This window comes from Meles meles, chromosome 13, assembly GCF_922984935.1.
Source record: "Meles meles chromosome 13, mMelMel3.1 paternal haplotype, whole genome shotgun sequence".
Taxonomy (NCBI): Eukaryota; Metazoa; Chordata; class Mammalia; order Carnivora; family Mustelidae; genus Meles; species Meles meles.
In genome coordinates this window covers 45,864,746-45,878,880 of record NC_060078.1, presented here as the reverse complement: position 1 = coordinate 45,878,880, position 14,135 = coordinate 45,864,746, and the positions used below count along the sequence as shown (strand labels likewise).

The 14,135-nt window shown below is 38.9% G+C and overlaps 1 protein-coding gene across 2 annotated transcripts; it reads left to right on the top strand.

Moving 5' to 3' along the window:
- The first annotated feature begins 584 nt into the window (after positions 1-584).
- Positions 585-12,979, top strand: PTPN20 (protein tyrosine phosphatase non-receptor type 20). 2 transcript variants are annotated; one of them, XM_046027568.1, is made up of 3 exons: positions 585-779; positions 11,749-11,811; positions 12,907-12,979. In XM_046027568.1, exons 1-3 carry the CDS (start codon positions 585-587, stop codon positions 12,970-12,972), a joined length of 324 nt encoding a protein of 107 aa, XP_045883524.1. In that variant the 3' UTR covers positions 12,973-12,979. The 2 variants fall into 2 exon arrangements, 1 of the variants encoding a protein (XP_045883524.1); XR_006821284.1 differs by lacking the exons at positions 585-779; positions 12,907-12,979 and adding an exon at positions 4,764-4,847.
- Positions 12,980-14,135: the final 1,156 nt, after the last annotated feature.

Here is a 14,135-nt window from a genome sequence, read left to right as displayed (position 1 = left end):
TTTTTTTTTGCTGGCCCCTACTGCTCTGGGCTTGCAGGTTCTCTGGATTTGTAGGAGACTGGCATTCACTTACTCCCTCAGAGGGCTCCTCCTTTGCTGTGTTCATTTGCAGACTAGTAGGTAACTCCCTTGGTCAAATCCTAGCTGTGCCATATCTAACAGAAATCTCCCGAAGTGTCTGGACACTGATGGCAATTATCTCTGTTTAGGAGAAGCAGATAAAAACAAAAAACATTCCTCATTATGTATTTTGTAGGTCATGCCAATAGGTTGGGGGAGGTGGAAGAATTGAGATTCATGGACTCATATAACTCTTCCTACACCATCTTCTCTCCTGTCAAAGAGAGAAATGGATTTACCAGTATGAAATACATTCATGAATCCAGGGTGTATTGTATTTCCTACTTTTCCTTTAACTACCAGATATTTCTGTTTTTCTGATAGATGATTCAACACGTGTTCCTCTTGGAGAAAACAAGGACTACATCAATGCTAGTTATATTAGAATAGTCAATTCTGGAGAAGAGTATTTTTATATTGCTTCTCAAGGACCACTGCCAAGTACCACAGATGACTTTTGGCAAATGGTTTTAGAGAATAACTCTAATGTTATTGTCATGATAACCAGAGAGATAGAAGGTGGAATTATCAAATGCCACCATTACTGGCCCATTTCTATGAAGAAGCCTATGGAATTGAAAAACTGCCGCATCTTCCTGGAGAACTATCAGATACTTCAATATTTCATCATCCGAATACTTCAAGTTGTGAAGAAGTCTGTAAGTTTAAAAAAAAAAATCAGTAGGAGAGATATTAAGATAAGCCACCTGTCAGAATGAGAAGTTAGGATTAGGATGTGTTATAGACTGCGGATACTTTTTTGAGTAACTTGTTTTTAATGCTCCCTGATACCAGAAACTAAGACACCACTGTGTCTGCTTCTTAACCAGACTGATTGGAGAGATGAAAAACCTAAACAGGGGAGGTGGGGCAGGGAGCGACCGTATTGGAAGTTGCCTAATCCTGGGATGTCCTTTGGCTGCTTCTGTTGAGTGTGACAGAGATGTATGGAGTCTTTAAGGTATATTTCTAACCACTGTGCCAGGTACTATCACCGCCATACTGATTATTGGAGACTTGGGTATGCTTACTGATACTTTCAGTTACTGTGCTCCATGGTAATGAGGGATGCTTTGAGGGCCTGGAAGGGAAGTACGTAGCTTCATGTATGGCTTGGGGGAAGGTTTGCTGGAGGAGGAAACATATGGATTGAGAACTGCTCAAATGAAAAAGATGGAAAGAAAAAGTAGGTAATCAAGATCTAAAATAGCATGGGGTATATATAGAGAATTGCAGGTAATTAAGTGTTTCAGGAAGGTAGAAGTAGAAGGTAGAATGCCAAGGAATAATGAGAGGTGAGATGAGGCTATAGAAAGTAAGCAGGAGCAGACAGAACATGAAATATCTTGGATGTTGGCTAAGGTGCACAAACTTCTTTATGAAGATAATTAGGAGACACTGAAGAATTTCAATAAGCAGGTGCCATGGTCAGTCAGGGCGGTTGGTATTGAGATGGAAAGCAGAGACTTCAGTGTTTTTTTTTGTATCAGATTGGCTGACTTATATGTGGCTTATGACTCGTGGCTTTTTTTTATGATTTGTGACTCTCAAGGGACCAAAAGGAGCAGTCAAAATTAAGCTATCTAATACAATAGCTACATGTGGCTATTTAAGCTTAAATTTAATTCAGTGTCTCACTTACAGTAGCCATATTTCTAGCATTTAGTTACATGTCACTAGTGGCTATCATATTGGGCAACACAGATTTAGAACATTGCATCATTGTAGAAAGTTCTGTTGGGAAGTGATGATTTCTAAAATCTAAAACTCATAAATTTCTTGCTTTAATAGATTCAAAAAATAGAAAAGGAATGGTTTATAGGAGAAAGTGATGAGTTCCATTGCTCTAAGTGGATTTAATTAGCAAGTAGGTGATACATGTGTTCGAGAGGAATGAAGGGGATGGGAGTTAAACAGGAAGTCTGATAAGAGTGATGAGTCATCACCAAAGAAGTTGATTGGAGTCTAAACAATAACTAAGAAAAAGGTTGCTGGAAGTGCTGAAGGTGGAACCCATAAATTTTCAATAGCAATAAAATATATACCTACACGATTATTTTCTTCCCAGCAGCCTAACTATCGGATTCCTGAACACAGGTTATGGAACTGACCCAGATGTTGTCCACTACATGTGGTAAGATTCAAAGGATGAAGGGTGTCAATGGTTTGGTAGGAACATGATTCAGATAATCAGCCATGAAGTCTAAATTTAGGGGGACAAATGGAACCAGGAGCCAGTCAAGTAAGAGTAAGTGGAGGACATAACTCCATTTGGTCACATTGTTGTTGGAGTAGAAGTGAGGCACAAATGAAGTGGTAGCAGATGATCTTCTGGTCAGAAAGTGATGTTGGAGTTTAAAAACTGGAAAATTTTTGATATTGGATATTATAGGTAATGATATGTTCAGGGAGTGACCATCACTGTGAGAGCTAGAAGAAACGAGTAGTCTCCTCTGCAAGAGAGAAATACAAATGCTATGAGGTTAGAGTGTCCTTTGGGCTGTTGAGATTTCAGGTTTGCCCTAGATGATGTCAGAGCCTGTGGAAGAGGGAAGATCAGGGTCTACAGTGAATGTGGCAGATGGATTGGCGGCTAAAGCCAGTGGGTCATAGCAATGAGAGGGTGAAGGTATGAAGCTAAGGGGTATGAGACTCAAAAGGGAGTGGGGTTTTTCACAAGAAGAATTGATGGGTTGGAAACAGGAACAGGCAGCAAGGAGTACCCAACCTAATCTCTATGCTCTGTGGGACCTGGAGATGGGAGAATAGATGGCCTCCATGGTGGGGTTGGGGTGGGGGAGAGGCTGCAGAGAAAGAAGTGCTGTGGGAGGCAAGGAAGGAAATGGGGGAAGCATTTAGGGAAATGATGAGGATTTCAAAGAGTTTTTACTATGAGATGGGGCACCTGTGTGCAAGGGGAGAGGTTGACAAGTTAAAGGAGTAGGGTGGGAGGGAAAGATGGAATTGGAAAGTATGAGGAGGACCTGCACACAGGTGGTGACCAGAGGGGCCAAGAACGATGGCTGACACTTGCTGGCTGTGTGCTGGCCCTTGCGCTTGGTTGTGCACCTGAGAACGCACCTCAGCCCTCAGTCCCCCAGGACCTGTTGATTCCCTCCCATTTAACCAGGTGTTGTGCCAGGTACCAGAGAGAGAACACACTCACAGTCTCAGCTCTTAGAGTGCTTATGGTCTAGTGGGAAAGGAAGTTCCAGCTGACTTGTGAGGCACATATTATGGCAGAAGAAAGACAGCCTGCTTGAAGAGTATAGGCAGGTGGGAGGCACAGAGGAATGATCTTTTTGCAAGGATGCAAAAGCTAGGGTCCACCTGTGGAGCGTTGGCAAGGGGTTGGTGGCCTTTGGGCTGAGGCCCACAGGCTTCAGAACCATGAGGTTCATGTTTGAAGAATCTGCATCAGGATTTCTGTCTGAATGGTATTAGGCCAGGAAAGTGGTGAGGTCTACCTTTATGCACATTCTTAGTGGTCACCAGTGGCCCTGAAACCCGTGTGGTAGGGTTAGAGCTGTCCTCAACTTGGTGCCTTCACAAGCTTTGCACGGGGTGTTGGCATCATTCAATTTCATGTACCAGTGAGTCAAACTTGAGTTTTCTATTTGGGACTTAGGAAAACTTATTTCTGTTTGGAACTCAGGAAAAACGGGTGCATTAGGGAGAAGCAGGGGAGGAGTAAGAGGCACATCCTGAGTTTTCCCACAAGGGTTCCCAGTAAAGCAAAATGAGGGCTTCACATTGGGAAAGGCTCCCACTTTGGAAGGGATGATGGGTAAACTCAAAGTGCTTTATCTGTCAACTCTGAGGAGTTTCATGACTGTGTCTCTAGGGGGCTCAGCACAAGAGTGGGGGCACAGTCCACTCACTGGGTCATCACCTACCCCGTCCTCATCAGCAGAAGAGTCCTGCCGGTCAGGCAACTTGGCAGCACCTACCTTTAATTAAATTTAGTATCATAATATTTAAGCTAAGATAGAACGTTTTATTAGTGTGTTAGCCCATCTTTCACTCTGAGTTTCTTGGGTTCTTGGTTTTTCTGTGGTACCATGGTCCAGAACAAAGATGGTAGATTTGAATTCAGGAGGCCTACAGTGTAGTCCCAGCTCTAAACATGTGAGCTTTCTGACCTAACATGTATCTCCCAATCACCCTAATCCTTACTTTTTCATCTGTAAGATGGGGATGAAACAGTACTTACCTCCCAGAGTTGGCATGAGGATTAAATGAAAGAATGCGCGTGAAGTCTCTAGCATACCCGGCACGTCGTGAGTGCTTAAATCGTGCTACCTCCTCGTATGTGATTTTCATTATTGTGTGACCACAGAGCCTTTAGTAGTAGTAGTGGTAGCAGCAGCAGTAGTAGCAGCAGTAGTAGTGGTATATTAGAAATTCAGTGTAGATCTTTAATATAAGAAGTTGATAAATCTCTCTCTTCCCCTCCCTCATCCCTCCCTCCTTCTCTGTCCTCTTTTCACCCTCCCCTTCTCTCTCCACAGACAGGAAGTAGTCACTTTGTAAAACACTTGCAGTTCACCAGCTGGCCAGACCATGGCACTCCTGCCTCGGTAGATGGCTTCATCAAGTACGTGCGTTATGTGAGGAAGAGCCATCTCACAGGACCTATTGTTGTTCACTGCAGTGCTGGCGTGGGCCGGACCGGGGTGTTCCTCTGTGTGGATGTTGTGTTCTGTGCCATTGAAAAGAGCTTTCCGGTAAGTGTGTGAATTAAACAGATAACTGATGCTGTTAGTAAACATTCTACTTGTAACAGCCTCCTAGTACCTGGAGACTAAGATTGGGCCTTCAGGAAAACTCAGTAAAGAGAAAGCCTGTGAACTCTGGGGACCTGCTTCTCAATTCAGTGCCGCAGGTTCCCGGAGGCGGCTGTGATGCTGACAGTGCAGAGAGCACACGAAGAGCATGGGACAGTGCTGGGACCTCAGTAGAGGCACAGTGAATGTCACTTCATTTCTCTTTCCTCCCCGCTTCCCACACCTAACGTTTTTAAGTTTCATTAAAGAATGTTGATGAAATATATGCCTGTTTCTAATGAACAGAAATGCACGCACATGAGTGCGTTGGAAAAAATGTGGACTTTAGGGTTTTAATGAGAGGTCCCTAGCTTGGACTGCCAGTTTTGCCTCATACTTTAGATTTTGGTGATTTTGTACCTTGCTCATCCTCTCGGATGAGCAAGTTTTCTCTTATGTAAAATAAGATATGTAAAATATGGATAATATTGTTGGGTTTGAGTTCGTCATTAACAATTCTTTGCTTTCCTTCCAAATTTGGAACAAGCTGAGAGATAGACCCAAGAACTAGACACATATTAATTATCCTATTACCTCTACTGTTGATTAAACTGCTTAGGGAACGTGACCTGAGATTTGTGGCCAGAAAGGCTGACTCACTGAACTGTTTTTCTGGTACTGTGGAAGTGCAAAGGGGAAGACATCTGTTTATTAGCAGGCCCCGGGGTTGGAGGGGGGGAGTGGCTCTTAACCACCAGGACCACAAGGAATGGAAAACAACCATACCTCTGGCATGAGAAAGAGGGCTACACCAGGCATTTGCCCTGCCAGATAAATTCTGCAGTTAGATTATCATCACAAAAGCTAAATCTCAGTTCCATCGGGCCTTCCCTACCTAGTTAAACCCTGACTGTGGGAGGCTCTCTCCCTTGGCAGCAGAATGGCTGTTTTGGTTCCAGAACTCACCATCCTCAGGTCATGTTATTTGGGAAGGTGGGAAAACAGCCTCTCCCCATAACTCCTTGGAGGACAGAAGAAATTTCTTTTTGTCAGAAACTTGAGCCAGTATCTCCCAGCATTTCAGCTGCTTCTGAGTTGTAGCCCCTTGCCTGACCTAACCGCTGTGGGAGATGCTGGTCTGTTTGGGCCGGTCAGGACTACTCTAGACTGTAAGGCTGAGAGTGAGAGAGGAATGGTTTTTCAAAGCAAACTCAGAGAATGAATATAAACTAGACAGTCCCCTCCACCTTCCCCCTGCCAAAAAGACCAATGTGCTAAAAAATGCTGAAAATTTAAGTAGTATAATTCTGATATTACCCATTCCCATAACTAATGTTATTTGATCCTTTTAGCAGAAATTTGTTAGTATTATTTTCTTTTATATATTTCCCATTATAATTTCTTAAATAATTGATTTATGTTTGTCCTTATTTTATTTTCCTTGTAGAAACTGTAAAACGTGTAAATATTATACTTCATGATCCTAAGGAGCACTGTTTTCTCCCACATTTTATCTTCTTTAAACTCAGAATGTGTTTTATAATGAGTCAGGTTTAATTGACAGTGGTTTTCTTAGTGATACATAAAATAATGATACATTTTGCAATTAAGGATGCTTAGATTTGAGAGAGTAATTAAAAAATAGAAAGTGCATCCATTGTTTCCTTATTGGCTTTCCATAGAACCTTGAACCATAAATGTCCTTTCTGATGCCCCTTTCTACTCTTTTCAGAAATTTTGTCCAGATGTTCCTAGAAATTGAGAGAAAGCATTTAATCAAAGCAGTTTGCTGTATTGCTGTGACATCCAAGAGCGTGACCGGTGAGGGGACTGGTCTCAGTGAACAGGGTGTAGACCAGTTTGTGTGTTGTGGAACTCAAATGGAGAGTCGTATACGCAGCAAGCTGCACACGAGCTGTGTGAGGCTGCACAGTTGTGACCTGCAACGGCGTAAGATGACTTGATCAATTATAACCCTAAAGAATATGAAAAGCTGAGAATATGTAACCATTTATTTCTTTTGTAATTGTACTTTTATAACCTTTTGCATTTTTAATCACACCTGCTTAAAAATCCGTAAAATGTTGGGAGCAAACGGGCTCTTACCTCACAGAAACACTGAGATTGCTCTGTAGTTGGAAGATTCTCGATCGACCTTTCTCCTCTAACAGTCTTAGTTATCGTATTATCACATAATGGGGTGAATAATCCAGAATTTAGCACATTAGCCTTTTCATAATGAAAAATTCTTACAACACCACTGTGCACCCTGTCAAGTTTACCCGTCAGGGGTTTGTATTTTTGTTTTTGTTTCTGTTCTCCGCAGTAAGAGCCTCTAGATGAAGCAGTGTGATTTATCTTTGGGCACCAATTCCCTGATCTGTGTAATACCTCAGAGGGCTTTCTTACCCTTGCAGCTCTGCGACCAGAACATAATCCTACACAGAGCTCAAGCTCCAAATCACATCAGGTTACAGTGTAATACTTTGCATCTCTGCACAGTTTAGAGCTAGTTGTTTGTCAGTAATCCAACAGAAAAAAGGAAGAATTCTTCCTTCTTAACACTTCATGTTCAAATAACACGCATGCTGAAAGAATCACCGTTAGCCACATCTCCATATTCATTAAGCTGCAGGGCCGAATGCCTTGATACTTGCATTTGCTTCATAAGTTGGTACCTGCATACCATTAGCCCATCCCTGAATTTGTCAAACTGTCATGTCATTAGAAAATGGTGCTTTCTGTGGGCCTCTCCTTGGGTACCTGCTAGAGGAGCACACAGCCCTGAACCATTGCCTGACCTCCTCACAAGTGGACTGTGAGCACTGAAGGGGGCTGTGCAGTGTGGGGGGAGAAAAAGAAAAGAGAAGAAGATGGTACGTTTTTTACGTATTTACCCCAAATTTCCAAAACATCTTCAATAGCCATTCTTCATTGTCCTGGTAATTGTGTATGGGTTTTTAATCTTAGCAATTCAAAGCGCTATTTTGTGAGTCTGCAGAACATTAATGTTACAAGCTTCTGTTTTTAAAATGTAATGTTCTTTTAAATAATTCTTTTGTCTTTGAACAAAAAGACATGTATTCAAAAGGAACTTTTGAACTTATTTCTTTTTTTCGAAAATGACAAATACATTTTAATAGTTTGTTTGCTTTGTTAGCCAGTACATCGTTGCAGTTAAGACCGGTGTGGTGTAAGCAATTCACAGTCAATAATGGCTATAAGATTCAACATAAGGAATTATAGTTCCAAGTAAAATGAACATGAACTCTTTCTGCCTTCATATCTTTGCAGTTACCTCCATTATCATTCAGAAAGCTGTGTTTTTCTAGACAAGGTAGTGCAGTGAAACTTGTTTTAGCATCATTAAATTAAGATTAAAAAGGAATAATATAAATTCATTTCCATAAATTGTCTAATCTTCAATTATAAATTGAAAAATAGGCTTTCAGTAACACTTTCTAAATTCACTCAGATTTCATTTTGTTATATTTCCTCATATGGATTGTACTTTTGGTTTCGAGTCTAAGAACTCCTTACCTAGCCTAGGTCCCAAATAATTTTTGCTATATTGTTTTCTCAATGTTCTGTGTTTTATGTTTAACATTTAAGTCCATAATCCATTTTCAGTTAATTTTTGTATAAGGTATGAGGTTTAAGTCAAGGTTTACTTTTCCTTTCTTTATTTTTTAAAAATTTTTTGCCTATATTTGCCTTTTTGCCTAATTATGTCTAATTTTCTAACACCATTTGTTGAAAAAGCTGTTCTTCTCTCTACCCAATTGCTTTGCACCTTCATCAGAAATCACTGGGCATGTCTGTGTGGGCCATTTTCTGGTTGTGTATTCTGTTCCATTGATCTGTGTGTCTATCCTTCTACCAATACTACTCTATAGATTCCTGTATCTATATAGTAAGTTTTAACATCAGGAAGAGTGATTCCTTTATTCTTTTTCAAAATTGTTTTAACTCTTACAGGGTCTGTGCTTTCCCACATAAGTTTTAGAATTAGCTTGTCTATGTCTACAAAAAAGCTTGCAGGGATTTGGTAGGAATTTCTTTAAAGCTGTAGATCAATTTGGGGAGAACATCATGACATCTTTGCTATGTTGAATCCTCCAATCCATGAACATGGCATGTCTTTCCATTTATTTAGGTCTTCTTTAATTTCTTTCCTCAGCATTTTCTCATTTTCAGCATTTAGATCCTATATGTGTATTTTTAGATTTCCTCTTTGGAGCAATTATAAATGGTATTGTGTTTTTTACTATCAGCTTCTGCATGTTCATTGCTAGTATGTAGAAATGTGATTGTTTTTGTGTGTTGATCTTCTGTGCTGTGATTTCATTGAACTCACTAAATCTAAAAGGGTTTGGGGGGGGTTCTGTTTTGTTCTGTTTTTAGATTCCTTGGGATTTTCTACATAGACAATCATTCTAGTTACAAATAGGGACAGATTTTTCTTTTCCTTTCCAACCTGTATGCCTCTTGTTTCTTTTTCTGGCCTTGTTAAGCTACCTAGAACTTTAAGTATTAGATTGAATAATACATGTGGTGAGAGCAAACATTCTTGCCATTACTAATATAAGGGGGAAAGCAAATTAAAACAATTTGTTTTGTAAAAGACCCTATGAAGAGAATGAAAAGACAAGCTACAGATTTGGGGAAACTACAAATAACATATCCAACGAAGATTTTACATTTAGAATTTAGAAAGCATCCTCAAAACTCAGTAGTAAAGAACAGAAACCAAAAAAGGAGCCAGTTAGAAAATTGGTAAAAGATATGAACAGACATTTCACCAAAGAGGATAAAAAGATGACAAATTACCACATTTAAAAGATGTTCAGCTTCATTAGCTTTTAGGGAAATGAAATTAAAATTATGATGAAATATCACTAGACATCTATCAGAAAGACAAATATAAAAAATGACACCACCAAGGGCTGGTTGAAGAAACGAGTTGAAGAAATGAAATTAACCATTTGTTGTTTGTGGGAATATAAAATGGTATGCCCATTCTAGAAAATAGTTTTACAATTTTCTTTTCTTTTCCTTTCTTTTCATTCCTTTCCTTTTCTTTTCTTTACTCTTCTTTGAGAGACAGCACAAGCGTGGTGTGGGGAGAGGGGCAGAGGGAGAGGGAGCACATTAAGCAGGCTCCACATTCATTGCAGTCCCCAACACAGGCCTTGGTTTCATGACCCTGAGATCATGACCTAAGCCAAAATCAAGAGCCACATTCTTGACTAACTGAGCCACCCAGGTGCCCCTGCAATTTCTTTAAAACAAACAAAAATGAAACTAAACTAAATTTACCATATAACTCCAGCAATAGCACTCTTGGGTGTTTGTCCCAGAGAAATGAAAACCTACCTTCACACAAAAGCCCATATGTAAATGTTCATAGTAGATCTGTTCATAATAGCCCCAAACTGGAATTAACCTAGATGTCCTTCCACAAGCTGATGATTCAATAAACCGGTATATATCCATATCATCCAATACTATTAAGCAATAAAAAGGAGTGAACTATTGATATGCACAATTTGGATATATCTCAAAGCAATTATGCCGAATGGAAAAAAAAGTCTCAAAAAGTTAGATATTATATGATTCCATTCATATAATTTTGTTGAAGTAAGAAAACAGTCAATATGGAGAACAGATGACTGGTTGCCAAGGGTTAGGAACTGAGTTGGATGAGCAGTTCTAATGGATAACAGGAGAAAGTCCTGTGGTGGAACAGTTTTGTATCTTGATTGTGGTAGCAGTTATTGGAGTCTTCACATGGGATAATATTGCACAAAAATACACAAACACATCACACAATCTCACAAATGATTGCCTGAAAAATGGCAAAATCTGAATAGTCTCCGCGGATCATACCAATGTCAATTTCTGGGTTTTGCTTTATACGTATATAGGATGGCATAACTGGCGGAGATTGGGTGAAGGGCACATAGGATCTCCATGTACATTTTTTTCCTAACTTACTGTATATCTATAATTCTAGTATAAAATTTTTAATGACTCAATTAAAATTTTAAATTATTATAAAAAGAAAAAGTTATAAATATAAAGGAATGGTTACATTTTCTCTGATTTTCATCTATTTGGGAGTTATAGTTAGCAAACCTTAAAATTTCATGTTTTGATGTGGTCTTGCTGAACATGAGTGATCCTCAGTTTGCACCACTTGACTCTCCAGGCAAGTTTAGCAACACTCGAGCTGGTCCGTAACCTGTTCTGCTGGTGATGCTCCTTGATGCTGCTGTCAGATTGCCAGAAGAGTTTCTAAACACTTAACTACCAGTTTCTGGGCTCATCTTACTGTGGAATAGCAGCAGCCCTTTGCAGACCTGCATCAGCTCAGCAACCACATTGTGTAGGCTGGTCTCCATGCACAGGTGCAGACTCTGGTATCAGGCCAACTGTTGCTCAGGGTCTCCATTTGAGCCGAGAAGGCTCTTTAGATGAGAAACAGCTGTGTTACTCTGTGGCCAGAAAAAGTATCCTGTGCTTCAGACTTTTCCAGAATCACAGTGCTGCTTTAAGTTTTCCCTTTGGAGAACAGAAAAGTGGACATGGGCAAATTTGTTGTTATTTCTTTTGGAGAGCATTTCTTATTGTAAATGATTGCTTCCTGCTTTTTCCTGGAAACCCCTTTAACCTAAAGTCTTCCTTATCCATTAGACTAGGTTAAAAATAGTATTTTTTCTTATAGCTGAAAATGAGAACTTTCTGCTTAAATTTTGACATCTCTTTAACTGGGAAGAATTATGGAGTACTCATTTGGCAGTCTGTGGGTTTGTGTTTTCCCCCATGTGAATAATACAAAATCACTGTCATCCTGTTGCAGTTCAACATTAAGAATATAGTGACCCAAATGAGAGAACAGCGTTATGGCATGATTCAAACAAAGGTAAGCTCTCACTACATAAATTCTAATAAAAAGAATAATGAACATAAAGATTAACATGTATAGCATGTTACAACTTGTAAATCTCTTTTACCTACTTGATGTTATTGAATTCTCACTGTTTGGGGTAGACATGAATTTTTCTCCGTTATTACCGATGAAGTACTTCACCTTCAAAATAATGAAGTCTGTTCTGTGAGGTCGTTCATATAGCACGGGGAGGAGCCAGGCAGGAAACTGGTCTCCTGATGCCCAAACACATGCCTTGTCCATCCATGATGCCATGTTATTTAAGTAACATACTAATGTTATTCATAGGTGTCTGGATGACAGTTTTGGGATATTTACTTGCCACTAAATTATCGAAGTCATTGGCATGTCATAAAGAGATAACATTGATGTTACAGATTAGTTATTAATCGTTTGGGAGGGGGAATCAAGAAAGAACATGGAGGACATGGGGAGATGGAGAGGAGAAGGGAGTTGAGGGAAATTGGAAGGGGAGATGAACCATGAAAGACTATGGACTCTGAAGAACAACCTGAGGGTTTTGAAGGGGCAGGGGGCGGGAGGTTGGGGAACCAGGTAGTGGGTAATAGAGAGGGCACGTATTGAATGGAGCACTGGGTGTGGTGCAAAAACAATGAATACTGTTACGCTGAAAATAAAAAAAAAGAGAGTATGAATGAATAATGAAAAGCAGTATAATGAAAAGCAGGAACCCCTAAATCTTTAAGTTGACCTGTTCTTAGGCCAGTGTTAAATGATAGGAAGCATTTTATTTGAAGCTGTATTGCCTGAGTTTAAATGTGATGTATCCAAGGAGATACATATAAGGAGATGGAGGTTGAGGGTCAGTTTCCACTCTGTTCAGTTAAGCCTTGAGTTAACTAATTCTAAGACCAAGAACTACATTATGATCATTTTTTCCCCTGATATTTAAAAAATAATATATTTTCATAAAGAAGTTCCTGGCTAAATGTTTGCTCTTTTTAGGAACCTTCCTTTATGGTTGAAAATTACAACTATGTTTTCTGAAAGTGGATAGTGGTATTCAGCTACTTACCATTCTGTTGTTTTTCATATATATGTACATAGGAGCAGTATTTCTTCTGTTATAAAGTTGTGCTTGAAGTTCTTCAGAAGCTTCTGACTTTAGATTAAGAAATACTTCTGTTGCCTCACATTTCAAATTATTAAGTGGCTTGGAGTCTTCTCACAAAGAACACGTTTTGGCTGTGCCGACGGGCTTTGCTTATGGGTACCATGTGCTTTCTTGGTGTATCATTTGACTCTTCCTGACAACTTCCTGAAGGCAGCATCATTTGGATTGGGGTGAACAGTGTTTATCCATTAATCTTACTTAGAAAATATCAAAATATACTCCTACATTTTCCCGTGAAACAAAAGTTGCATAAAACAACTGCAGCCTATTTGGTTTTGATGGGATCACAGAGCCCAGTAATGGACTTAAACTGTACTCATTACGATTTCATTTGCACAGGCAGCTAAAGGGAGCTGAGGATTTCCAGGGCTTATAAGGGCTTTTTAAATATTTATTTTATTTATATATATATATATTTATTCATAAATATAATAATTATTTATTTATTTATATTTATTATAAATAATATTTATATAATATAATATATTTATATATATAAATATATTATATATATTATATATATAAATATATTATATATATTATATATATAAATATATATATATTTATATATATAATATATATAATATATTTATATATATTTATATTTATATAAATTTATATATAATATAATATAATATATAATATAAATAATATTTATATTTATTATAAATAATAAATATTTATTTATATATATATAAATATTTATTTATTTATTTTTTATATATTTATAAGGGCTTATAAAGCCCTTACCTTATTCTGGAGAACACAAGACCAGTAAATGCAAGATCACATCGTGAGCTCTTAGAGCCTTTTCAGGACAGTTACTTAACCCATGTTTTTTTTTAGCTAGAGTCTGTATTTTTAGCTGGTATTTGAATAACTCAGTTCACTAATTAGGATGAATTAAACTTCCATACAAATTGGATTTCATTTTCCTATAGTTCCACACTCTCCGGGGGGCCCAGGGACCTCAGAGGTCAAGCTGCCTTGCTAGAGCAGCTGCACAGGGACCTGTTGGTTTGGGAAGTATTTCATGGGTGGGCAGAGTTCCCCTGCTCCATCACATGAGCACACTGGTGAATGGTCCAAAGCTAAAATAGATGTTTATATAGAAAGTCCAAGAGGAGATTTTTGTCCGGCTTGAGCTCTTTCCTATCCCACC

Excerpts from the sequence above, each read along its gene's own strand:
- PTPN20 (XM_046027568.1), top strand. The coding sequence starts at position 585 with ATGGTTTTAGAGAATAACTCTAATGTTATTGTCATGATAACCAGAGAG. Across the intron at positions 780-11,748 it reads TTCAAGTTGTGAAGAAGTCT|TTCAACATTAAGAATATAGT; the intron begins GTAAGTTTAAAA and ends ATCCTGTTGCAG. Across the intron at positions 11,812-12,906 it reads ATGGCATGATTCAAACAAAG|GAGCAGTATTTCTTCTGTTA; the intron begins GTAAGCTCTCAC and ends ATATGTACATAG.